Source organism: Mus musculus, chromosome 2 (assembly GCF_000001635.26).
Source record: "Mus musculus strain C57BL/6J chromosome 2, GRCm38.p6 C57BL/6J".
NCBI classification, from domain to species: domain Eukaryota; kingdom Metazoa; phylum Chordata; class Mammalia; order Rodentia; family Muridae; genus Mus; species Mus musculus.
Window position 1 is genome coordinate 74,565,334 of NC_000068.7, and position 28,000 is coordinate 74,593,333.

Here is a 28,000-nt window from a genome sequence, read left to right on the forward strand (position 1 = left end):
ATTTATTTGTCTCAAAAGTATTTCTTGTGACTTAGTAACAGATCCAGCAAAGCACAACTTGGGGCAACAACTAGAATTAGCAAAGTTCTAATGAGATATTTATAAATTACATTTTAAATTCAGAAAATCAAACTGCTATATCGAATTGAATGTAAAGTTCGAGTATTTTTCCTACTTTTATTAAAATATTTAAATCAATGAAGTATCTCATACTTTTAATCTTATTTTCTCCCTACTTTTTGTGAAAAATAGAAAGGAAGCAATGTAAAAGAGCTTAGCATTATAAAATCATTTCTACTTTGGAATTTTAAAAAAATCCAAAAGATTTTTTAAGAAAGGGAAATAAAGATGTTAAGAGAGAGGCTGGCAGCACAGCTCAGAGACAGAGCTCTTGCCTAGCATATAATGAGGCTCAAGGCCAACAACCAGAAAACTAACTGCAATGTTAGACCTGAGTTCAACTTCAGGTCTCACAGAGCACACACATAAATGTGTTCACTCTACACATGCAAAGTTGATTATGAGTTTTGGAGTTTAAATTTGGAAATATGTCCTGCACTAAAGATTAAACCAAAACCTGACCTAGCAGTCTTGATACTTTTTCTATATCCCATTTCTTCCTGTCATATCCTACCAGTTTTAACTTTCAAAATATTTCTAAGTTATCTATTAACATCTGATATTACTGGGCAGACCAATTTACCTTTATCTTTAGATTAAATTTATTAAGCCAAGCAATGATGGTGCAAGCCTTTAATCCCAGCAACCAGGAAGCAGAAACAAGCAGATCTCTGTAGGTTTAAGGTCAGCCTGGTGTACACTGTGAGTCTCAGGCCAACCACTGTCAAATAGTGAAACCCAGTCTCAAAAATGAAATCAAGCAAAAGACCTTATAGAGCAGCTTCCTAGATATTCTACTTTTGTCTCCATAAAACAGCCTATATGTGGCCCTCTTGCTATAATTTCTATATATCAAGCTTCTTCCCACGTCACCTACTGTGAGATTCATACTCCCAGGCTTGATTTTCCATAACCTCCCTTCAGCATTTATCTCTCCATCACACATTACAAATATGCCTGTCATCTTTGCCCCTCAAAAACTATATACTCAAATTCTCAGTCTACACATTTTCTATTTTCTAGTTTTAGAAGCAAATCCTTCAAATCCTAGACCTTGTTTTTAACAATATAAAGTATACACAGGTGTTTAAAAAAAATGAAAACATTACCAGAAAACATATAGAATAAAAGAACTACTTAAAATCACTCCATTAGAAAGAATTACCACTAGTATTTTTTAAATAATACCTTATATAGAACTTTCTAGGTATATGTGCCACTATATGCTCCATATAGTCTTCATAAACTTCAACTTTTTCTGTACTTGTTCTTCACACTCAATGCTCAACTCAAATACCACTGCCTAAAAAGAGGCCTTCCAGGACCCTTGTAAAGAAACCTATTTTAAATCACATCACTTGATATCCTTTATTGCACATATTTCTCTCCAATTAACTGTATGTCTTTGTTAACTTATCTCTATTTTTATCTGCCCAATCACAGGAATTCAAGTTACATGGAGCAGAATCTTACCACTACTTTTCACATCACTATGATCTGGATCACTTCTTAACACATTGCAGATACCTAATACTTAATAAATAAAGAGATGATGGCTTTGGTAACCGTGTGTGTGTGTGTGTGTGCGTGCATGTGAGTGGTACTAGGAGCCAAAACCAGAGCCTCACATATACTAGCAATGTTCTACTAATATACTATAGTCCCTAGACCTTTTGTATTTTCTGTTTTTGACACAGGTGCTCAGTAGGTTGCATAGCCTGAATCAATTCCCCTACAGTCCAGGCAGGTCTTAATCTTGTGATCCTTCTGCCTCGGTTTTCCAAGTAGCTGGGATTACAGGCCTGACTTTTAGCTACTGAATTTTCTCTAAACCTCATACTCATACTTAGCCATTCATTTGACAGTTCCAATAGGAAGATACAGTGGTTCACCAAACCTCCTCCCGCTTGTGTTATTCACTATGTTGATGAATGATAATGCCCTCAACCAAATATTCCAAACTATAAACCTGAATTTTATCCTTGAAGTGATTCCTCCTCTTCACCCCATATCCAATTACCAAGTCTCTCAATTCTACTTCCTAAATCTCCAATCCATCAATTTCACTCAATCCATCTGCTCCTCTCCCACCCACCAAATACAAAGCATTCATCATTTCCCTTATCAACTACAATATCCTTCCAGCTTCCTACTCCAGATCCACTCTTACTTCCTTCTAATTTATTAGAAGCTACACTCTCAGTGGCTAAAATAACGCCATGGTTAATCTTGTCAATTTGGCTAGATTCAGAATCACTCAGGAAACAGACATCCAGACATGTATAAGAGGCTTAACTAAATGTAGACAGACCCACACTCTGGGCTGGGTCCCAGACTTAATGAAAAGGTAAACACAAGTGTAGCAACAGCATTCACCTTACTCTGTATCCCAACTGCAAATGCAATGTGACGACACTCCTACAGTCACAGCTACCACTGTTCTTGCCACCATGTCAGACTACTTTATACATAATCCATTCTGCAAGTCTCAAATTCAGACATCAATTCTTCAGAAGTCTGTAGTAAACAATTCCACTGAGATCCTTCCTCTTAGTGCAGCCTTTGGTTATATAATCAATCACACAGTAATCTAGGCAACTGCTGTGAAGGACTGTGCAGCTATGATCAAAGTTACTGATTTTAAAGTGGGAGATTATCATAGATTACCCAGGTATATCAGAGCATCAGAAGTTGACCAACAGCCTAGGTCTATAGATCCTCCCTCCTGGGATTCTGAATAGACCACTCACTGTCTCATCCCTGGAGACTCCAGTCTGAGATTCTAAGCAAAGACCCAGTTAAGCTGCCTGAATTTCAAACTTCAGAGCTCTGATATAATAATGAGTGTTGCTTTAAGCTGCTTCAGACCAATTGAAAACTTACAATCAAGACTCTTTCTAGACCCCCCACACTAAGCCTGAGTTGGGGCCCCTGTTCTCATAGCATATTTATTACTTTACACATAGCCTAAGAGCTATAGTCAAAGATTTTTCAATTTTGTTCACAATACACAATTATAACCCAATGTCTACACAACTGTTATCCATATAAATGTTTGCTAATTAAATGAAAAACCTGTTCCCCAAAATTTTCAGTTGAGATATACCTCCTATAAAATACCAGACTATGAAGTACTTAAGGAAGAAATTATTGATTGTAACAATAATTAAAGAAAGGAGTTTGGGTGAAAGATACATATTTAGAGTCATCTGAACACTTACTATTTCAGTTTTACAAGCCTCTGCCACTCAATACCTCCCCTGCTCCATGCCCAATTCCTACAGGAATCATGCCATCTATCAGAAAACTATACATTACTAGTAACAATGGTGATATCCTTTGGGCTATAAAGTAGAAATTATCCTACAATTTAAAAAAAATTATCAAACTGCAAAAATGAATTTATTCAATCTGAGACATTAATATTTTATAATAAAAAATTAAAATCTGGTCAAAAAAGAAAAAGATCAACAAAAATAATACTTACATCAAAGGAAAAGCAAAAAATGGGAGTGTCATGACAAGTCTTGCTGTAAACTCATCAGGAAGATACCACAAGTACACAATTAAACAGGTAAACAGGTAAAGAATTGAAGAATAGATAATTAATCTTCCAACCCATAATTTTTGCAATCTCTGATTTTTTTCTCTAAATTCTTCCAATGCTTGAATTTCCTGTTAAGAGAAAAGTATTCCATATTGTGAAGTCTCATAAATTATTTAAAAATTAAAATTGAAAGAATTAACATGACAGAAAGATTGTATAAGATTCCTAAAATTCAATGTAATTCAATGCTCTGACATTTTAAAGCAAACATATGGAATAGTAAACTAAAAGTGAAGTTAAAAACTAAATAAGTCTACAATTACTTTTTAAACTGAAATATTAAATACTATTTTCTTAAAGTTTTATTTTTTCATATATGTGAGTACACTGTAGCTGTCTTCATACATAACAGAAGAGGGCATCAGATCCCATTACAGATGGTTGTGAGTCACCATGTGGTTGCTGGGAATTGAACTCAGGACCTCTGGAAGAACAGTCAGTGCTCTTAACCTCTGAGCCATCTCTCCAGCCCCTAAATACTATTTTTAATCTGTCTATCAGTCTATTGCCAAAGACTAGAGAAATGAAATTGGCATCAGCAAATATTTATAGAGTCAAAAAAATAAAACTTCTCCACATATGGCCTTTAAAAATCTGACCCAAAAAAAAAGAAAAAAGAAAAAAAAGAATAAAAATAGTTGGGCTAAGTATGGTGGCCTATATCTTTAATTCTGGCACAGAGGCAGAAGCAGGCAGATTTCTCCAAGTCTAAGACCAGTCTGGTATAAATAGACAGTTTTCGGCCAGAAGACAGAATATGGTGAGACTATCTCAAAACAAAACAAAACAAAACAAAACAAAACAAAACAAAACAAAACAGTGGTTGAAATTACATCATTTCACAGTGTAGTCACTACTTCCAATATCCTGAAGGACAAAACATAAATAAGAAAAAAATTTAAAGCTATATAATTGTTGCACAGTAGCCTGCAATCTTTATTAAGCTACCTGTTACATTGATTTACACCATGTTAGCTCTAATTGCATTCTAACGGGTTCTATTACTACTTGATACAGGCTTCCTAAGTCACTAAAAGACTTCAGATTTCTTTTTTTTTTTTCTTTCAGATCATAGTTCTCAGGACTCCTCTGTATTAGTTGTTGTTAACCTGTGGGTCACCACAACCCCTTTGAGGGAGTCACATATCAAACGTTCTATATATCAGATATAGATTATATACACTATAATTCATAATAGTAGCAAAATTGCAGTTATGAAGTAGCAACAAAATAATTTGATGTTGTTAGGCTCTTGGGTCCTGCTTGGGTTCTAATAATAAAGACAGGGAGACATCTGTAAGTATAAGGCTGTTTGCTGGGAAGTCCCTCAGCTTGTCCATCACACTTCACCCAACTTCTCTCCACAGGGCTCTCCCCCTGTTCAGGTTCTTTCTCTCCCGCCCAGCTCCAGCTGCCAGTTCATTATGCAAAAAGACTCACTCTTTACTCCTCGAGTCTGAACCAATCAGCAGCAGGACAACACCTGACCCATCTCTCTGTCTCGCCCCCTTGGCACTGAGGACAAGGTGACCTCGTCCATGGCAGTTTGCCATTTCTTTTGGGGCAGGTAAGAGAGCAACAAACATTTACTTTACTTTTTCTGCTAGCCTGGCACCAGAGGCACAGACATTAACAACTGAGAATACAGACACAAATCATAGCCAGTTGACACAGTACATGAGGGTTCTCCCAACAATTTTCTGGTTGGTGTCACCACACATGAGGAATTATAGTAAAGGGTCACAGCATTAGGAAGGCTGAGAAGCACTGTTCTATATCATCTTTAGGTTCCCATATCTCTTTTCCAATATAAAATTACTAAAGTAATATTAACATCTAAAATAATTAAAATATTTTAGAGCCAAAGAACATACCTTATCTATATTTTCTAGAACTTCTACTGTTGAAGGTTTTGCCTGTTTTAGAGACAGAAATAAGACCTGGCATTAAAAGTTGTTACAACAAACATTTTGTTAAAAACACACTTATGTAGTCCTTAAAGACCATTTTAATTCTCAACTAGGTTTCTCAATGTTACCAAGCTATCTGTTCATAACTATAATTGAAAAACTACAATTACCAAACTATGTAAGATTCTTGAAATAACTTTTGACTTTTGATAGCTCTACTTTTACCAGTCTTAACCTCAACAGATTTTTATAGAGAGAAACATATTTTCACCCAAAGGGATTCATATACCAAAAGATTGAGGAACTAAATAAAGAGAGTCTAGTTCAGTAGTGCCCAGGCTCTGTGCTAGCAGCTACCAACTGGTTTCAGCAGTGACGCCCCACGGGGCTCTGGAGGTAAAAAATAAATTTTAAAAATTAAAAAATAGACTATCTTCCTGTGATTCCCAAAGTTCCAGAGGGGATTTTTTTCATTTGTTTGTTTGATTGATTGATTGATTGATTTAAATGATTATAGATATGTGGCTGTGTGTATCTATATAACATGTGCATCCCTGGTGCCAAAGAGGCCAGAAGAGGGCACTGGATCTCCTGTAGCTGGAGTCATAGCTGGCTGTGAGCTACCAACGAGGTCCTGGAAATGGAGCCAGGGCCTCCAGAAGAACAATCAGTGCTCTATCCTCTAAGCCATCTCTCTAGCCCTAAGTACACAGCTTTTGAAAAATGAAATCGTTAAAGAGTATATAGGAATACTTTCTAATAGCAGAGATTATTTGCCAAAGGTATTTCTATATAAGCCAGAATGGTTCAAATGGCAATTGAGAAAATATTTATAACAGTATTATATCCCTACAAGAGTTGATAATGTAAGATTGAATCATGAAAAATTGCCATTTTTGTATGTCAAAGCAGAATATCAGCAACTTCATATAATTCAACCAAATTAAAAAAAAAATAAATTAAATCTCAGTCTGTCAAAATTTTTTGTTTTTGTTTTTGTTTTATTTTGTTCTTTGAGTTAGGGTTTCCCTGTGTAACAACATCCCTAGCTGTCCTGGAACCCACTTTGCAGACCAGGCTGACCTCTCACTTAACAGAGATTCACCTGCCTCCTTTTCTCAAGTGCGGGACTAAAGGCATAAACAGCGCCCCTTCCCCCACCCCCACCGTGCCCGCACCCCCCACCTGGCTCTGTCAAAGACTTTTAAAGAGGAGTCACTTCATTCATCTGTGGAATGAAAAAATGAGATCCCATCAAGTAGAAAGTAAGAAATCTAAGGGAACTGGAGGTAGAGAGTTGAAGAGCTGAAAGCTTTGGGGGTCAAGGGATACAAAATACATAGCAAGTTCTACGTTGTGACTACAGCTTATAAAGATAACTATACTCTTTTTGTGAGTTTATTTCATTTTAAAGTATGCATATACATATGTTTCTGTGTGTAGTTCCGCGAATGCGAATTTAGGTATCATGGGAGGCTAGAGGTGCCAGATCCTTGAAACTGGAGCCCCAGGCAGTTGTGAATGACCTGATGTGGGCACTGGGAACTCAACTCTAGTCCTTGGCAAGAACAGGTACTCTTGACCACTTAACCATCTCTCTAGCCCTATATACTATATTCTTGAAAAATGCTAACAGAGGGAATGTTTCTCACAACAAAAAATATAATTATGAGTTAATGCATATGTTAATTAGCTATAGCTAAACAATGTAATGTATACACTTTAAAACATCATGTTAATATACAATAAATATGTTGTTTTTACCTGTGGATTTGTTTGGGGGGGATTTTTTAAAAGAGAAAGAAAGTCAATATAACACAAATCTAAAACATGGATCTAACAAGTCAGAAGCTAAATTATTTACCAAGTATTACTAGACTCTATTATTATGATAAAGAATAAGGTAATTAGTTTATCTTAGACTACATTATCTCTTCTTACATTAGAAGAGTATTTATCAATATAATTTATATTTTATATCTCTAAATTTGAGATACTTTCTCTAAAGGCTTATCTAATAAAATCTGCATTTTTAATTTTGTTCTACCTATAACTCTCAAAAGCATATTTAATGTGGTATCAGTAAATTTATGTGACATGCTAATAAAAAAGCAAAACAAAACAAACAAAAATTCCTTTAATACCAGCAGAGGCAGGACAAATTTCTGAGTTCAAGGCTGCACAGTAAAACCCTGTCTCTAAAAGAGACAGACAGACAGATTAGATAGATAGAATAGTATACAAAAACCGTAAGTATGGTATAAAATTTTTAATTTCAACTACTTTTAGAATAAACTTGGAACTTGGGCAGTATGAAACTGTTGTAAGAAAACTACTTGTATAAAATACATAAATAAAAATAAATTACTAGACATATTAGATACCCATAAAATAAATAGAACTACCAAAATAATATCCAAAGAAGTAATTCTAATGGACTTAAATGGAATTAAATACATCATTTCAAACTCATTCAAAAGTATACTCTAAAGGATAACTTTGTGAAAATCTTTGTAATACTTTTTGTTAGATTTTAAAAATTAGCAATACAGAAAAAGTTTTCTTACCCTCCATCGAGAAAATAATCCACCCATCTTTTATTTGCAGAAACTTGGCACAATAATAAATATCATGAGTTGTCCAAAAGAAGTCACAGCTAGAAACAAAGTAAAATATTTTAAATTTTTAAATTAAATACAGAACACATTCTCTCTAAATTGTTTATGTTGCAATACTACATTAAAATACAGTAAATTATTTGTTAGCCTCCACTTAAAACTTGAATCCAGATAGTCATTGGTATATTCAAAGTAAGGACATATTTAAAAGTAAAAATAGAGTTCAAAATATTAATTTTAATGACAAATCACTTTAGAAAGTATACACATACCTACAGATTTCCTGGTCTTTTTAATAGTTTCTCTATGTTGTTCTTGTTATAAAAAAAAATAAATCATTCAATAATCTGAGCCTTAATATTTTTGTGAATTAAAGTGAGTAATGTCAATAGTTTATCACAAGGCAGCCTTTTAGTATAAACACTTTAGAGAAAAAAAAATTAGAGAGCAAGAAAGCTAGTGATTTGCCCCCACAGCACATAAGAAATAAGTCCTAAAGTCCTTCTATCTTCAGACTTCTGTTTCTGAATACTGCTGTTCAACACCCAATTTAAGCATGTGTTACTAAACTTCTAAGACTCTCAAGTTAGGTGAATTTAAGTTCAGCTAGCTGTGTATTCTCTTTGTTTATCTATGATTCTCCAATGTTATATAAAGACTCAGAAATAGTAAGATCATAAATCAACTTAACAGATAATCATTTTATAATTTCTTATTCTTTTAAGTTGAAATGGTAATATTATACTCTAAAATTGATAGTTATCAGGCTACAAGTATATGATTATCTGTGTAAAACCATACATATACACACATGCGCACACACACTTATTTTCATAGGTGTATCTCACATATCTTAACCATAAATATAATCACAAAATAATTATCAGCACCCAGTAAGAACTGCAATACTATTTATATGTCAGAATTATCTCAAGGCATATCTATTTTAAGAGTTTCTTTTTTTAGAAAAGTAATGAATGCCTAATTATAAAGTACTTTCATTTACAAAGTAATTTCTTACGGGCAAAAATATTATCTGTTCTAAAACACTCTGAAGCATGCTAACTTAATTTTACAAACTACAATTAAGTTGCAAACTAAATATTAATCCAGTAATTAATATATATATATATACATATATATATTGTGTGTGTATGTATATCTATCTATATATAGATATATAGATATAGATATATATACATATATATATAGATAGATAGATAGATAGATAGATAGATAGATAGATAGATAGATATTCCTCAGTATTTGAAACTCTAAAATGTGATTATGAGGTATTCTGGAAATCTAATGAACAAAAGTATAAACTCTGAGTCAAGATTAAACAAATCTTAAAATCTTAGGATTCTAAAAATAATCACCAAGAAAGATAGAAGTAAAGAAATTTAGATGATTACTTATTTGTATTTCTCTGTCATTGCCACACTATTTTGAAACTGGCTTTTGATATCTGACAGTGTTTCATGCACAACTAGATTGCGTATTTCCATCTCTAAAAGAAGTGTATCCTTCCAAGCTTGTAACAATCATACCTTGAGACCAAATTCTGTTTGGGCTGGATTTTTTGAGACAGGGTTTTCCTATATAGTCTAGCCTACCCTCAACTACTTTTCTGCCTCAGCCTCTGAGTACTGACTGGTATTACAAACGTGTACCATCATGTCCCACCTGGCTTAGACTGACCTTTTACTGTCTGAAATTAATAACAACATCAGTTACACACTTGGCACAAGATCTCTAAGAAGCCCTAAAACAAGTGATTCCCAAGAATTTTATCATTTAGATACTGTCCCCCTCCACTTCACAAATTAAGACCCTGAAGCTACAGAAGTAATATGCTAAGCCCCAAAGATACTAGGCAGCAAAGTCAGACACATTATTTTAGTTTTTTTTTTTTTTTAATGCAGCCAATCATTCCAAACAGCATGAAGTCAGAAATGAAGAGTACTTATATAGCATAGGCTGGAATATAGCTCTATAGGCTAGAATGTCTATGTATACAATATAAACAGCTGGGGATGCTGGTCAGAGGTAGAGCATTTGTCTAGTACATGTAGATCCCGGAGCTCAATTCTCAGCACCATAAAACAGAAAAATAAAAACAAAGTTAAATAAAATATGTGAGAGTTCCTTGAACCTTCTCAAATAGTAGGTAAGCAAAGCTACTAAAATAGAAAATGAGTTATAAACAAGAGACAGTGTTTATGGCAATGAATGCATCAGGTAGCCCAATCCCTACCAGATTAAATCTGAGTGCTTACATTTGCATTTGAGAAAAGCTAAATGGCTTGCTAAATTCCTAGGGTTTCCGTTAGAACTTTTAGATCAACTAGCCTAAAATAGTCTTTACTGCATATTATTTTTTAAATGAGCATATGAAATATGCTCGTAATTCATAATGAATACCTATTTTATGTCAGTTATTTATTTGGAAAATGTTTTGCTGTTAAAAAACAATGATTTAGCCTCCAGGCTCCCTGAAGCAAGAAGTTGTGCTTTTACATTTACCCTCTGAGATATAAGTCATAGTCATTAAATCCATGCTCTCATAAGCATAGCAACAATCGATTCTTACTGCTTCAGAAATTTTTCTATCACATTCTAGTAGTATTAAAGCTGATTTACTATAATGTACATATGATAGTATTTTTTAACAGATGTAAAACACAGGAAGATTGGCTATTTTCTATAGTACTGAGTTCATTTCTCAATCACACCCATTGCTGCTGTCCTTTCCTTTACTCCAATTCTGACTGACCATCACTTACTGTAAAAAAAAAAAAAAAAAAGGAGCCAAAACATTAAATATCCCTGTTTCTCAATTTCCTTATTTGCAAAAGACAGATAGAATCCTCTAGGGTGTTGAAAGGCTTAACTCTGTCCTGACTTACCCTAGTACCTGATAACATAGTCATTACCCATAATTGTTTTTCTTGATGTACTTATTGCCATTTTCTAATCCATCTCACTTTCTTGACTCTAGCATTTCCTTCTGAAGCATAAATCACTCCCTTCCTCAGGCAGCTTGTCCCCAAACAAGTGCAGTCTCTTTCCAGCTCTGATATCACAATGGGACTTAGCATGTATGACCTTAAGGGCTGAGTGCATCTAAATGTGGGGGGTTAAGATTTATTTTCATGTGTATGAGTATTGTGCTTGCATGTATGTGCACCATGTGTGTGCCTTGTGCCCAGGGAAGTCAGAAGTGGGTGTTAGAGTTACAGATGGCTGTGACCCACCATATGGGTCATCTGAGTGCCCCCAAGCTCTCCAGCCCTCTACCATACTGATGATGTTTTCCACTGTTATTCACACTCAGACCTAAGTGTTTTTCTTGAATTCTCAACTCACTTCAAATCACATTAAAACAATGGGATAAGGATTCAAAACATGGCTCAGCCATTTACCAGCTATATGATCTTAAACTTAGAGAGTTCTTAAACTCTGAGCTTTGGCTAATAAAGCAGTTAGAATATTTACATTCCTTGGAATTGTATAAATTTAGTGAACTTATTTATCACTTGGCACAGTATTTAGCACATAGTATTTAGGTAATTTTAGCCATTACTATTGCTGTTACCAAAACCACATGTAATATCTAAATGAAGCATGTGCCTAACATTCCATTAAATGAGTGCATATTTTAATTATTTCATAATTTAAAATCTGTAAGTATAAAATAAGTTTGTGTTTTTACTAAAAATATTTTTCTCATTTACCCTAGCATGGAAATAAATAAATGGAGTATTTTTCAAGCACTTCCCATTATAATAAACGTATAAGCCTTCATAGAAAACAACAAAAGAAATGGAGTTTTGTGGTTTTTAACCTTTGATTCCAAACTTAAATATAAACTAGTCACCTTTAACAGCATCTCCACATTATACTACACAATTTGGGTTTAAATGTGATTTGTTCGAAATCGCTTTCAAATGTCCAAATAGGCAACTCTGAAATATCTTACACCAGGTTTATTGCCCAAAAAAAAAAAAAAAAAAAATGGTAAGCACACTTCTAAAAGCACTTTTAATATGAGATGACCACCACAAAATAAATAAATATAAAAATTAAAAATAAAAAAGACTGACAGGGAGATTTCTATATGAACTCATACCTTTATTAGAGTCACCTATCCAAGCATTCTTCCAACATATAAACACCATAAACATTTATTAACATCATTACTATGGTGACCCCAATAGATGTCAAGGAACTTTTTAAAACTTCACTTTTAAATGAACCACTCTTGCTTAAGGTTCGTATTCGAAATCAACTTTGTTCTTCTAAGAAGGCACTATGGAGACCTTTGGGAACTAGGTATTAGCCCTGCCTGCCAGCTTGAACATATATATGCCTGTAACTAAATTTACTCACATCCATCACACCTCTAGACAATGTTGTCAACGCTAAGACTGAGGCCACAGAGACAGAAAACAATAGGCTCTAAGCACCACAAACCAGAAACCAAAAAGTAAGAACAGAACACTGAAAACTCAGTGAGTCGCAGGTGTTGCTTAAAACTGCACGCAGAAATAAATTCACCAATCCGAACTCTCCGTCCGCAAACACACCATCAAAGAATTAAACCTACTGATGCCCCTTGGAGTTGCTTTTCCCGGGTCGCTCCTGTCACCACGCACCTTCGTCCTACCCCACCCCTCAGACTGGTCGCTGTCCCTCCAATAAGTAAGGACAATGGTTGTGGAGCAGCTCCTCTAAGTCGCTCACAATCCACGCCCACACGCGGACGGAGCAGCATGACACTGACAGTTTTCAGACCTTCCCGTCGTGCCAGCTCAGGTGGACGCGGAGGTGATCGGGGCTCTCAGGGTGGATATTTCAGCTAGGGATGTGCTCTCTGGGACCTTCTGACACTTCTTAACACAGGGGGGGCCCAAGGGCTCGGGCTCTAAACAGCCACTGCGCGGAATCCCTGAGAACATACCCGGAAAGAACACCGGCCTCAGGGGAGGCAGAGCCGGGTCTCGTGCGCTCCGGAGCCGCTCGGGCCGCTGTTCAGGGCGATCCACGAGAGAAGGCGGCAACAGTGTACGGAGGGCAGCAGCCCCGCGGCGTGTTCCCCAGCCGCCACCAAGCTCTAGGCCACTTGGCAGGGGCGGAGGCACCCGGGCCGGCGCGCCGAGGAACCCGGAGACTGGTTCCCGCTGTCCGGAGCGCCTCCGTCTACGCGGCCCTCCCTTCACAGTCCTACCTGAGAAAAGCGGGCGCCGCTCGGCCTGGGCGTCCACTCGGGGAAGCCTGGGTCGCCACCGCGTAGAGCCTCTGGAGCAGGCAGCAGCACCTACAGATAGAGCGCTGGGCCCGGCCAATGCCTTCCCATCAAACCCCGCGCTCCTGCCGCCAGCCAATGGGCGCTGCAGCCGGCGCGCGCCGCTCCCCCATCACGTGATCCGGCCGGCCCAGCCGTTGGTGCCTCAGAGCGGCGGGTGTGGCAGGAGGATTTAGGCTGAGTATCCTCCGCGCTAGTGTAGGCTGTCGGTCCTCGGGGCACCACAGGGTAGGGCGGTTCCGACTGACTCTTACTAGTTCTGCCTCCTTTTCTCATGAACAACTCCCACGCCCCAGTCTCGCCAAGAAAAGAAACTGATCCTGATTGTCCCAGACCTTCTGAGCGAGAGAAGAGTGGGGAGGACAAAGGGGAGGGACGTTGAAGGTCGAGACCTGTGTGTCTGGAAAAGAGAGGGTACCTGAGATCCCAGATCAGCTGTCATCCAGAAGGCAGCAAAAAAGTTTACATTGCATAGCTCAGAAGCCATCCCAGCCAAGCAAGTGGAGAGAGACAGACAGACATCATACATAACACCTCCTGGCCATACCCCATGAGGGCTTTAGGCTTGTTTCTGTTGCTCTTGGACGTCAAAAAGGGTCCTTTCATGACTACGCGCTTATCTCACCAGCATGAGAAGAACTTGAAATGATAAGGATGGTCTTTTCAAGCTAAGGGGTAGCAACAAAGGCTGAGCTTTCCAAAATTACACTCTTAACAATCTCCAAAACCTCTGAATAACTGGGGCCCCTTAAACAGTAGTGCTGTATTTCCCTAAGAATTGAAAACGACCTAAAGAAGGCTGTATTCCAGTCAACTGCAAGTATCAATAACAAAACTTCAATGGGAGGGGTGGGGGCGCTCCATAGGCAAAATTAGGAGGGAAACTTCAACAAAAGCTTTTATGTTCTGTGTTCAATCACTTTTACGGGTTTTTCTTCTTTAGTTAAGGAAGAAAATGTTTCTGATTTTCAAAGTGCAATAGATATAATAATATGCTATGTTTACACTGACAACACCAGCAGAGAAGAAGGCATAGACATAGTATCTACTTTGTAAGATAATCCCCTAAATTCTAAGATCTTCAGTTACAGCTTTGTAAACTTAAAAGAATAGGAGAGAGCTAAACTTTAGTGTGCCATGTATCGCCTCACCAATGTGGAAGAAAGTAAACAGACATTTCACCAGTTTTTATTTGGAAAATTAGCCATTTTATTTCCCAGCCTTGGTAGTTTCTAAGAACATAAAACTCGTGCTGCCTCTTGTCTCAGATCTTTCCTAAAGGGAACAGGAAAGTTTTGTTTGTTTTTGTTGTTGTTGTTGTGTTTTGTTTTGTTTTTGACTCTTGCTAATACTTGTCCTAGGGTTTTTCATTGAGCTATCAGGGAGTTTAAAAATAAAACAGGACAGAGAGAAGAGAGCTAGCTAGAGGCAAAGATTCTAAAAGATCTAATCCTGAAAAAAAAGTTTCTAGGGAAATCACATGAGAAAAAATGTTAGCCTAGCCAGGTTTGAAAGGGAAACATAAAGTCTAAATCATCTCTCAAATCTTCCCAAGTATTTTTCAAGTGAGGAAACAAAGTAGAAAAATATGTATAGTGCTAAAGACAGCACTATATTTATATTTGTCTTATAAATGGAGAGGATATCCACCGAGGATATGGCTAGATGGTAGTAAGCTTATCTAGTGTATACAAGGCCCAGGATTTAGTCCGCAGTACCATGAAAGAAATGAAGAAAGTGAAAAGGAAGTGTGTCACAGGACAATGCAGGAAAGACAAACAGAACTAAACATGGGATATACTGCTAAACTGCAGACTCCAGGATGATTTTGAGTATTTATGGACTAGGCCCTTCGTTAAGTACTGAGGAAGCATACCATAGCTACAATAAAGCATCCAACAGGAGTGGGAAGAAAACTACAAGTTAAAAAGTGTTCTATGTTCACAGTGTTAGAAGGCATCACAGCAGCCAGGGATGATGGGAAAGCCAGTGGAGCGGCTGTTCTAACAAGTCCTCAAGAGTGGCTCCCTACTAAGCCTAAACCGTAACAGGACAGCATCTAAAGAAGTGAAATCCAGAGACTACTTTGAGAGAGGAAACAAACTGTTCAAGCTGATAGAATTTTAAGACTAATTTAGGAAGAGGGTATTCAATTTTCTTAGGTGTTATGAAAACTTACAGGTGGGGAATTTGTCAATCTAGCCAGAGGTGTTAGAGTAAGCTTTCTTAAGGAGGTCACACTCAAATTAGATCCAAAAGATAAGAAACACAATCGTGAAGAAACACAAGGAGTGTCCTATGTAAAGGCCTTTTGTTTGAAGCAAGCATTGCAAGCCTAAGAGACTAAAAGGAGGCCATTGTGACTGGACAAGGAGACAGCGATACAATGTGAAACTGGGCACCACACTAAAAGATCAGTTTGGCCTTGTTTTCTAAAAAACAAAACTTAATCCTTTTCTTGAGAAAACAGGAGTCTGATAAGATCAGAGCAAAATCATTCCAGCTACGGTGTGGGAGCACAAGTTTGGCCAACATTGGACCAATTAGGATGCACAAGTGATGGGTGAAGTTAGGCATAGTTTAATTGACAGAGGGAGGAAATAAAAATAAGAAGGGCAAATGGAACAAATTATAAAGTGAGAGACCTTGGTGACAGACTCATATCAAGGTTTCGGGTAAGAGAAAAATCACTGGAGAGTCCTGGTGGGCCCACTGCTAATGCCATCAGTGAGAGATAGGGAGCACTGGAAAAGAGCCAGACTTAGAGGGAAATGGTGATTTTAACTTGAAGAAAGAGTTTAGGATGATTTTATGACTTCAAAAGGAAGTGTAAACACTTGGATTTATGGGTCTGAAGCACCAAAAGGTCTAAGGTAGACAAAAACGTGTTACTTTATAATCGGCCCTTTTCTGCAGAGTGGGCCCTTTCTTTCAAATGAAGCCATCCTTATCTAAGTCAGATATTTTGTTCTGTTCTTTACATTTAGAACATAAAATTAAAAGTGGAAGTGTGGAGAGCCTTTGGGGGTGCCACTTGGCAGGAATCTGATATTAGCCATGACAAGTCAGTCCAGGCACGGAATCTGACTTTAGGGTATGACAAAGAAGTAAGTACAGGAAGGTACCTGATGTTGGCCACGGACAAGGAAGTAAGAATCTGACTTTAGGGTAGAACAAAGACATAGGCTCAGATATCTTGATCATCCTTAGAAACATTTATCACTGGCGTGATCACGGGACTTTGTGTTTATTGTCTTACTTGTTCCTTGACTGTTGTCTTGCTTGATTCCTCATTATACTACTCTCCCACCTGCATGTAATTAAAGTGGTATAAAAGCGGATTGGAAAAAATAAACCCACCTTCAGTCTCAGAATTGACTGAACCCATGCCACAGTGTTATCTAATTCTTTTTTTCTTTTTAATCCAAACTCCTGCGCTGGAGAACCTGTTGACCGACTGAGCGAGCTTGGTCATGGAAGTCACCATAGTAGTGTCCAGGTTTCCCCACGAATAGCCAGGGGCCCTTGTTAAAAATCCAAATTTTCAGTCTTCCCTTAGAAATGCTTGTCCAATATGGAAACTTGGATTTTTAATAAGTAGCACTGTTGATTCTTTTTATCACTAAGTTTGTTCAAGCAGTGGTCCTCTGGTGCCAAAGACTAACTGCATGGGAAGTTAAATACTTCACCAAGGCGCTTACTAAAGTACAGACTCTTCTCACTGGGGGCAAACTACTGCAGCTGGCTGCACTAAGGAGCTCAATGGTGCCTTTTCAAGATTCCTTGCCTCAGACTGCCCTGTCATGGCTTTTCCTACTTTTCTATTATTTTTTTTTTCTCCTTTCATCCTACAGGTTCTTTCTGTATCATAGCTTCGTGGTTTGTGTTTTTATGGGATTCCTGATTGTGCCAACAAGTGGGTCTCTGTGTCTATATCTGCTTCTTGTGCTTTTTCTTGGGTCTTTCCTGCTGGTTTTTGGTTTTTGTTTTGTTTGTGTCCTACTCTAATTTATTTGTTTTGTTTTATCTTATATATTATTTTATTACCCCTTAGGTGCTTGTTTTTAATGATTTGTGTAGCCTCCTTGAGCAGGCTGGCTCAGACCTGTTCCACCACTGTGAAAGAGACCACCTAGATAGGTCTGTTGTTCTGCCACCTCAGCCAAAGATGCCACTACCTGCTGAGCAGCTGAACCTGTTCTCCTGACACTATCCTGACTATGGGGGACTTTTGGGATAGCATTGGAAATGTAAATGAGGAAAATACCTAATAATATATATATATATATATATATATAAAAAGAAGATCCTGGCATGGTGGGGGATGGGATTCCCTGCCCCCCCCCTTTATAAGCCATCTCTTCAGGCCCCACCAGTTTGTATTCTAATGAGAGACAAAAGGAGGGAGGTGGCTCCAGATGAGATGAGAAGTAGGGAGATTCTGGGAGAGAGGGAAATTGTAATCAATGTATACTGTATAGAAAATCTATTTTTCAATAAAAGAAAAAACAGTTATTGAGATACTGGTAATGTAGCTTGTTAGTCAATCACTTGCTGAGTATGTACTAGGATCTAGGTTGCATTCATTATATGCTATAAATAAATAAATGACAAGTAAAATGTAGTTAAGAAGTTACAGCCATTTCTCCTTATTTTGGATTCTTTTGCTTTTGTGTTTTTTCTTGATTTGTTTTGCTTTGTTGAAGATTCTAAGCCTCAAACATGATAATATGCAATCTATCTCTGAGTTATATTATCAATTCCTATACATTTTCTCCATAAACTTGAAGAAAATTTTGTTTTTGTTTTTGTTTTTCTTAAATGACTATTCTGCTTTGTTAGTATCTTCCTGATCACATGATTGCCCTCATTACTGTTAATTACTGTAATGGATTACTTAGAGTGTTTTTGAGGAATGAAACAGACTTGCACTGTGAGAATAAATCTCACTGGCTTAGCTATGTGCTTCTGTGTGTGTGTGTGTGTGTGTGTGTGTGCTTTTTTTTTAACATAGTTGATATAATTTGGTAATAATTTGTTTGGAATTTACAAATTTAAATTCATAAAGAATGTTGACTTTTATTTTTTCCTTTGTAATAATAATGCCTTCCTCTGGCCTGAGCACTAGACTGCTAAGTATTCCTGACCTCATAGAAATACCAAACACTGTTTTAATCCCCAGTACTAGAAACGTTTTTTTTGTTTTTCATTTTATGATAAATCAATCCAAATCCTGGAAAGCTAGGCTACAGAATACTCTGAAGAGAGAAGTTCTGGTTCTTTACTTAGAAGCCATCACTTGTATGATAAATAAAAATCCACCAAGCTTGGCTTCCTAAGGTAAAAATACTTGAAGTGAGATCTACCTTTGTTCCTATTTGCAGGCATGGCAGGAAGGTTGTCCTATCACCCAGTCATGGGTTATGCAGAAGCACTCAAGAGCACTAGCCTTGCAAAACTACAGTTCCAAGGACTGCATGTGATATTTGAAATGTATGTTTTATGAACTCTTAAAGAAATACCACACATAATCTCTGCTTATATTGTAACATACTATAAACAACTGGTATAATGTTTACCTCATGGGTGCTGTTTGAACCATAGAAGCTCTATCCTTCAGAATAATTTAAAATTATTTTTAAAATTAATTAAAAGATTCAGAGTCTTGGACCCTACAGTCAAGAACCACTAGGAAATTGAAAAGCAAGGAGAAAATAATGAGACAGGAAGACAGTGTTTTGTCTACATGCATGTCTGTGTGAAGGAGCCAGGTCCCCTAGAACTGGTATTACCCACGGTTGTGTGTAGGTTTAGATTTTTCTCAAAACCTACTTTAGGGTTCTTAAATGCTTCAACATCCCCTCTAGCCCACTGTCTAGAAGTAGGGGAGAAAACGTTAATAGGAAAAGTAAGTGGGTTTTTTTTATTTTTAAGAATTATTTATTTAAAGGGCTTTTTTGGAGCACCTGGGGGAGCTATCTTGGTTCCCGGATCCCTCCAAGACTAATCTGTATAGGTGAGAGTGTAACTACAGAAGCTAACAGCTTCTGGGACAGGCAGAAGCCACACAGCTTCTGAGGCAGACCCCATTTCGGGCTCCAGACATCCGGGCACCTTCCCTGCCAAAGGAGAGGTGTCAGCCCCACCCAGGAGGGCTTTGTTGGAGCACCTGGGAGAGCCATCTTGGTTTCTGGATCCCTTCGAGACTAGTCTGCACAGGTGAGAGTATGGACTACAGAAGCTAACAGCCAGGAGGCAGGTCCAAATGCCAGATATCTGGGCACCTTCCCTGAAAGAGGAGAGCTTGCATGCAGAGAGTGCTCTGACCATTGAAACTCAGGAGAGAGCTAGTCTCCCAGGTCTGCTGATAGAGGCTAACAGAATCACAAGAGGAACAAGCTCTAACCAGAGACATCTATAACAACTAACTCCAGAGATTACCAGATGGCGAAAGACAAACATAAGAATCTTACTAACAGAAAACAAGACCATGCACCATCATCAGAACCCAGCACACCCAACTCAGCCAATCCTGGGCACCCCAACACACCTGAAAAGCTACACCCGGATTTAAAAGCATATCTCATGTTGATGGTAGAGGATATCAAGAATGACTTTAATAACTCACTTAAAGAAATACAGGAGAACACTGCTAAAGAGTTACAAGTTCTTAAAGAAAAACAGGAAAACACAACCAAACAGGTAGAAGTCCTTAAAGAAAAACAGGAAAACACATCCAAACAGGTGATGGAAATGAACAAAACCATACTCGACCTAAAAAGGGAAGTAGACACAATAAAGAAAACCCAAAGTGAGGCAACGCTGGAGATAGAAACCCTAGGAAAGAAATCTGGATCTATAGATGTGAGCATCAACAACAAAATACAAGAGATGGAAGAGAGAATCTCAGGTGCAGAAGATTCCATAGAAAACATCGGCACAACAATCAAAGAAAATGCAAAATGCAAAAAGATCCTAACTCAAAACATCCAGGAAATCCAGAACACAATGAGAAGACCAAACCTATGGATAATAGGAGTAGATGTGAATGAAGATTTTCAACTTAAACTGTCAGCAAATATCTTCAAAAAAATTATAGAAGAAAACTTCCCAAACCTAAAGGAGATGTCCATGAACATACAAGAAGCCTACAGAACTCCAAATAGACTGGACCAGAAAAGAAATTCCTCCAGACACATAATAATCAGAACAACAAATACACTAAATAAAGATAGAATATTAAAAGCAGGGGGGAAAGATCAAGTAACATATAAAGGTAGGAATATCAGAATTACACCAGACTTTTCACCAGAGACTATGAAAGCCAGACGATCCTGGACAGATATCATACAGACACTACAAGAACACAAATGCCAGCCCAGGCTAGTATACCCAGCCAAATTTTCAATTACCATAGATGGAGAAACCAAAGTATTCCACGACAAAAACCAAATTCACACATTATCTTTCCACGAATCCGGCCCTTCAAAAGATAATAAGAGAAAGAAAAAAAAAACTAGAAAAAGAAAGAAAATAATCCTTCAACAAACCTAAAAGAAGACAGCCACAAGAATAGAATGCCAACTCTAACAACAAAAATAATAGGAAGCAACAATTACTTTTCCTTAATATCTCTTAATATCAATGGACTTAATTTCCCAATAAAAAGACATAGACTAACAGACTGGCTACACAAACAGGACCCAACATTTTGCTGCTTACAGGAAACCCATCTCAGGGAAAAAGACAGACACTACCTCAGAATGAAAGGCTGGAAAACAATTTTCCAAGCAAATGGTCTGACGAAACAAGCTGGAGTAGCCATTCTAATATCTAATAAAATCAACTTCCAACCCAAAGTTATCAAAAAAGACAAGGAGGGGCACTTCATACTGATCAAAGGTAAAATCTTCCAAGAGGAACTCTCAATTCTGAATATCTATGCTCCAAATGCAAGGGCAGCAACATTCATTAAAGAAACTTTAGTAAAGCTCAAAGCACACATTGCACCTCACACAATAATAGTGGGAGACTTCAACACACCACTTTCATCAATGGACAGATAGTGGAAACAGAAACTAAACAGGGACACAGTGAAACTAACAGAGGTTATGAAACATGGATTTAACAGATATCTACAGAACATTTTATCCCAAAACAAAAGGATATACCTTCTTCTCAGCACCTCATGGTACCTTCTCCAAAATTAACCATATAATTGGTCACAAAAGAGGCCTCAACATATACAAAAATATTGAAATTGTCCCATGCATCCTATCAGATCACCATGGACTAAAGCTGGTCTTCAATAACAACATAAATAGTAGAAAGCCAACATTCACGTGGAAACTTAACAACACTCTTCTCAATGATACCTTGGTCAAGGAAGGAATAAAGAAAGAAATTAAGAACTTTTTAGAGTTTAATGAAAATGAAGCCACAACATACCCAAACTTATGGGACACAATGAAAGCATTTCTAAGAGGAAAACTCATAGGTCTGAGTGCCTCCAAAAAGAAAATAGGGAGAGCACACACTAGCAGCTTGACAACACACCTAAAAGCTCTAGAACAAAAGGAAGCAAATTCACCCAAGAGGAGTAGACAGCAGGAAATAATCAAACTCAAGGGGGAAAACCAAGTGGAAACAAAAAGAACTATTCAAAGAATCAACCAAATGAGGAGCTGATTTTTCGAGAAAATCTACAAGATAGATAAACCCTTAGACTCACTATAGGGCATAGGGACAGCATCCTAATTAACAAAATCAGAAATGAAGACGGAGATATAACAACTGATCCTGACAAAATCCAAAACACCATCAGATCCTTCTAAAAAAGGCTATACTCAACAAAACTGGAAAACCTGGATTAAATGGACAAATTTCTAGACAGATTCCAGGTACCAAAGTTAAATCAGGATCAGGTTAATGATCTAAACAGTCCTATATACCCTAAAGAAATAGAAGCAGTCATTAATAGTCTCCCAACCAAAAAAAAAAAGCCCAGGATCAGATGGGTTTAGTGCAGAGTTCTATCAGACCTTCAAAGAAGATCTAATTCCAGTTCTTCACAAACTATTCCACAAAATAGAAGCAGAAGGTACTCTACCCAATTCAGTCTATGAAGCCACAATTACTCTGATAGCTAAACCACAGAAAGACCCAACAAAGTTAGAGAACTTCAGACCAATTTCCCTTATGAATATCAATGCAAAAATACTCAATAAAATTCTTGCTAACTGAATCCAAGAACACATCAAAACAATCATCCATCATGATCAAGTAGGTTTCATTCCAGGGATGCAGGGATGGTTTAATATACAGAAATCCATCAACGTAATCCACTATATAAACAAACTCAAAGACAAAAACCACATGATCATCTCCTTAGACTCAGAGAAAGCATTTGACAAAATCCAACACCCATTCATGATAAAAGTCTTGGAAAGATCAGGAATTCGAGGCCCATACCTAAACATGATAAAAGCAAACTACAGCAAATCAGTAGCCAACATCAAAGTAAATGGTGAGAAGCTGGAAGCAATCCCACTAAAATCAGGGACTAGACAAGGCTGCCCACTTTCTCCCTACCTATTCAACATAGTACTTGAAGTCCTAGCCAGAGCAATTCGACAACAAAAGGATATCAAGGGAATACAAATTCGAAAGGAAGAAGTCAAAATATCACTTTTTGCAGATGATATGATAGTATATATAAGTGACCCTAAAAATTCCACCAGAGAACTCCTAAACCTGATAAGCAGCTTCAGTGAAGCAGCGGGATATAAATTATCTCAAACAAGTCAATGGCCTTTCTCTACACAAAGGATAAACAGGCTGAGAAAGAAATTAGGGAAGCGACACCCTTCACAATAGTCACAAATAATATAAAATACCTTGGCATGACTCTAACTAAGGAAGTGAAAGATCTGTATGATAAGAACTTCAAGTCTCTGAAGAATGAAATTAAAGAAGATCTCAGAAGATGGAAAGATCTCCCATGCTCATGGATTGGCAGGATCAATATAGTAAAAATGGCTATCTTGCCAAAAGCAATCTACAGATTCAATGCAATCCCCATCAAAATTCCAACTCAATTCTTCAATGAATTAGAAAGGTCAATTTGCAAATTCATCTGGAATAACAAAAAACCTAGGATAGCAAAAACTCTTCTCCAGGATAAAAGAACCTCTGGTGGAATCACCATGCCTGAGCTAAAGCTGTACTACAGAGCAATTGTGATAAAAACTGCATGGTACTGGTATATCGACAGACAGGTAGACCAATGGAATAGAATTGAAGACCCAGAAATGAACCCACACACCTGTGGTCACTTGATCTTTGACAAGGGAGCTAAAACCATCCAGTGGAAAAAAGACATTTTCAACAAATGGTGCTGGCACAACTGGCAGTTATCATGCAGAAGAATTTGAATTGATCCATTCCTATCTCCTTGTACTAAGGTCAAATCTAAGTGGATCAACGAACTCCACATGAGACCAGAGACAGTGAAACTTATAGAGAAGAAAGTGGTGAAAAGCCTTGAAGATATGGGTACAGGGGAAAATTTCCTGAATAGAACAGCAATGGCTTGTGCTGTAAGATCGAGAATTGACAAATGGGACCTCATAAAACTGCAAAGCATCTGTAAGGCAAAAGATAGTGTCAATAAGACAAAAAGGCTACCAACAGATTGGGAAAGGATCTTTACCTATCCTAAATCAGATAGGGGACTAATATCCAATATATATAAAGAACTCAAGAAGGTGGACTCCAGAAAATCAAATAACCCCATTAAAAAATGGGGCTCAGAGCTAAACAAAGAATTCTCACCTGAGGAATACCGAATGGCTGAGAAGCACCTGAAAAAAATGTTCAGCATCCTTAATCATCAGGGAAATGCAAATCAAAACAACCCTGAGATTCCACCTCATACCAGTCACAATGGCTAAGATCAAAAATTCAGGAGACAGCAGATGCTGGCTAGGATGTGAAGAAAGAGGAATACTCCTCCATTGTTGGTGGGATTGCAGGCTTGTACAACCACTCTGGAAATCAGTCTGGCAGTTCCTCAGAAAATTGGACATAGGACTACCAGAGGATCCATCAATAACTCTCCTGGCCATATATCCAGAAGATGTTCCAACTGGTAAGAAGGACAAATGCTCCACTATGTTCATAGCAGCCTTATTTATAATAGCCAGAAGCTGGAAAGAACACAGATGTCCCTTAACAGAGGAATGGATACAGAAAATGTGGTACATTTACACAGTGGAGTACTACTCAGCTATTAAAAAGAACGAATTTATGAAACTTCTAGGCAAATGGATGGATCTGGAGAGCATCATCCTGAGTGAGGTAACCCAATCACAAAAGAACTCACATGATATGAACTCACTGATAAGTGGATATTAGCCTAGAAACTGACTTCCCAAGATACAGGATACAATTTGCAAAACACATGAAACTCAAGAAGAACGAAGACCAAAGTGTGGACACTTTGCCCCTTTTTAGAATTAGGAATGAAACACCCATGGAAGGAGTTACAGAGACAAAGTTTGGAGCTGAGACAAAAGGATGGACCGTCTAGAGACTGCCATACCCAGGGATCCATCCCATAATCAGCCTCTAAATGCTGACACCATTGCTAGCAAGATTTTGCTGAAAGGACCCTGATATCGCTGTCTCTAGTGAGGCTATGCCAGGGCCTAGCAAACACATAAGTGGATGCTCACAGTCAGCTATTGGATGGATCACAGGGCCCCCAGTGGAGGAGCTAGAGACAGTACCCAAGGAGCTAAAGGGGTCTGCAACCCTATAGGTGGAACAACAATATGAACTAACCACCCCCCAGACCTCATGTCTCTAGCTGCATATGTATCAGAAGATGGCCTAGTCGACCATCATTGAAAAGAGAGGCCCATTGGTCTTGCAAACTTTATATGCCTCAGTACAGGGGAACACCAGGGCCAAGAAGTGGGAGTTGGTGGGGAGGGGAGTTGGGGGGGAGGGTATGGGGTACTTTTGGGATAGCATTGGAAATGTAAATGAAGAAAATACCTAATTTTAAAAAAAGATTTATTTATTTATGTATTTATTTATTTAGGTATATGAGTATACTGTAGCTGTCCTCAGACACACCAGAAAAGGGCATTAGATCCCTTACAGATGGTTGTGAGCCACCACATGGTTGCTGGGAATTGAACTCAGGATCTCTGGAAGACCAGTGTTTTTGGTTTTTTGTTTGTTTTTTTTGGGGGGGGGCGGTTTTTGGTTTTTGGTTTTTCAAGACAGGGTTTCTCTGTATAGCCCTGGCTGTCCTGGAACTCACTTTGTCGACCAGGCTAGCTTGGAACTCAGAAATCCACCTGCCTCTGCCTCCGGAGTGCTGGGATTAAAGGTGTGGGCCACCACGCCCGGCCAGTCAGTGTTCTTTTTTTTTTTTTTTTTTTTTTTTTTTTTTTTTTTTTTTTTTCTCCACAAAGAATTTTTATTTGGGCTTGTCAGAACCACTGTGCTCACTAGGGTCTGTGGTCCAAATCCTGCTGTCATAGGTCATAGGCCAAACCAGGAAGGGATACCAGGGCACCTCAGGTCGCTGCTTTGCCTCTGCTGGGGTAGCTCCTCTTCCAGAGGTTCTGGAGAACGGGGGTCCTTCTCTGGAAAAAGATCTGGGAAAGTGAAGGTCTGCCCATGGGCCAGCTGCACGTAGGCCACTTTGTAGTCTGGTTTCTTGATCCTCACATTCTTGTGATCCCTCCTCCTGTTGGAGCCATGCTGCACCCGTGTGCGCACGGCAGCCACGGGAACATTGTAAATCTGCTCAAGGTAATTCCGAAGGTCCACCCTGGTCATCTCCATGGGGATCCGGAACTGCACGGTATCTTCAGGCTGTGCAGTACCAGGCCGCACCAGCTGAATGAAGAAGTTAGTTCGAAATACACGGAGCTGGGGGCCACCCAGTTGGTAAAGGGGGTACAACACATTCCGCGCCATGGCAGCCGCACCTCCTCAGTCAGTGTTCTTAACTACTGAGCCATCTCCCCAGCTCTGGAAAAATAGTTTCTTGGGACAATCCCACTCTTTGTTGTCTGGATACCAGCAGTCCAATTCAACAGCAAAATCAAACATGAACCAGTAGTTGGTGGCAGGATTCAACAAAAACAAGGCTTTGCCAAATCAGTGCAAATCAGCAAAGCAGCCAGAATCAGCTGGAATACCACAAGAAGTTCTTTGGCGAAAGTCTCTCTACAAGTGTATACAAAGGAAGCCCAAGGAAGCCCAGTGAAGCCCCCTCGAGTGTCTGTTTTCAGAAAAACATCGAATGCCATCCTACAAGGCAGCTTCTCAAGCTGTTAAAGAAACCAGGGATTTCCACTTCGGTTGTGAGCCACATTGTGTGGTTGCTGGGAATTGAAGCTGAGTTCTCTGGAAGGGCAGCTTAAACCATTGGACCATCTCTCCAACCCACCTAAATATATATATATATATATATTTTTTAAACTTTCACTGCCTAATAACTCAGCCTTAAATGATATATCTTAATCTCTGGTTTTTAATTTTATGTAAATGTAAGCATTATAAATTTGTTTAGCATGTCTTGGAAGTCTTGCTGAACCTGTGCTGATACGGCCCTCGTTTATTGACTTCCACTACTGATTACCATATTCCATGAATGTACCGTAACATCTTATACTGCTAATGAACACATAAACTATTTCTTGACTTAGACTGCTATCAACAATTCTGTTGTAAAGGATTATTTGTGTTCATAAATTTAAGCATAACCTAGAATGGGGATTCTTAAACTTTTTCTACTTTTTTCTACTGTACTTTAATGCAACTTTGAGTATATAAGGTATATAGAATAGGTACACAAATCATTTACCGATAGTAAGTCATAAAGAAATTTCATCTCAAAATACATGCTAAGAAATTATTAAAAGACAAAATTTACAGACTAAATGTAATAAATATGTTGTGTTAAATCTTTTATACATGGGATAGCCTCAACATTTTTTCAGAGTTGATTAGAATTTTTATAATTATAATCAGTGCTATGACAAATACTTATTACAAAGTGACAGAAGTATATTTAGGCACTTCCCAATATTGTTTGAAATTTTGTCCTAATTCCAAGACAAATTTATTTAATAGTTTTTATGAGGCTTAAGCCAGCAGCTCAAGCAATAGTTTTGAAAATCAAACATTATAAGATAATGCATTCTAAAAGCATCATCAATTTGATACAGGCTGAGCAATGACAGTATGTAAATATTATAAAAGCCATTGCTTTGTGTAGTTAAAATATAGCTTACTCTCTGGTTTTTGGTTTTGTGTGAATGGAATAAAAATAAGTTTGCTTCCAAAAGACCAGAAAATGTTATGTGTAGAGTAACAGTCCAGCTCCTAACACAGTGGCCTGCCCTCAGCAACA

At 37.9% G+C, this 28,000-nt stretch overlaps 1 protein-coding gene, 1 long non-coding RNA gene and 1 pseudogene across 9 annotated transcripts in view; 1 reads left to right on the forward strand and 2 right to left on the reverse strand.

Moving 5' to 3' along the window:
- The window catches only part of Lnpk (lunapark, ER junction formation factor), a 64,623-nt gene extending 50,498 nt beyond the window's left edge, over positions 1–14,125 (reverse strand). For 2 of the 8 annotated variants that reach the window (XM_006500147.4, XM_030252058.1), the window contains exons 1-4: positions 13,486–13,607; positions 8,205–8,293; positions 5,602–5,643; positions 3,608–3,795 (exon numbers count right to left, since the gene is read on the reverse strand). Coding sequence is in view for 6 of the 8 variants with exons in the window: in XM_030252057.1 (XP_030107917.1) it covers positions 3,608–3,795; positions 5,602–5,643; positions 8,205–8,231 (257 nt within the window). In the remaining 2 variants the exon portion in view is untranslated. Of the gene's footprint in view, positions 1–3,607; positions 3,796–5,601; positions 5,644–8,204; positions 8,294–12,913; positions 13,180–13,218; positions 13,616–13,981 lie in introns of those variants that run through there. The other 6 variants (NM_027133.3, NM_001110209.1, XM_030252057.1 and 3 more) reach the window with 5 other exon arrangements.
- Positions 13,711–19,141, forward strand: 4930445N08Rik (RIKEN cDNA 4930445N08 gene). Its single transcript, NR_166470.1, has 2 exons — positions 13,711–13,791; positions 18,948–19,141. It is a non-coding gene; the product is annotated as an RIKEN cDNA 4930445N08 gene (long non-coding RNA).
- Mrpl23-ps1 (mitichondrial ribosomal protein L23, pseudogene 1) lies at positions 26,026–26,582 on the reverse strand (annotated as a pseudogene).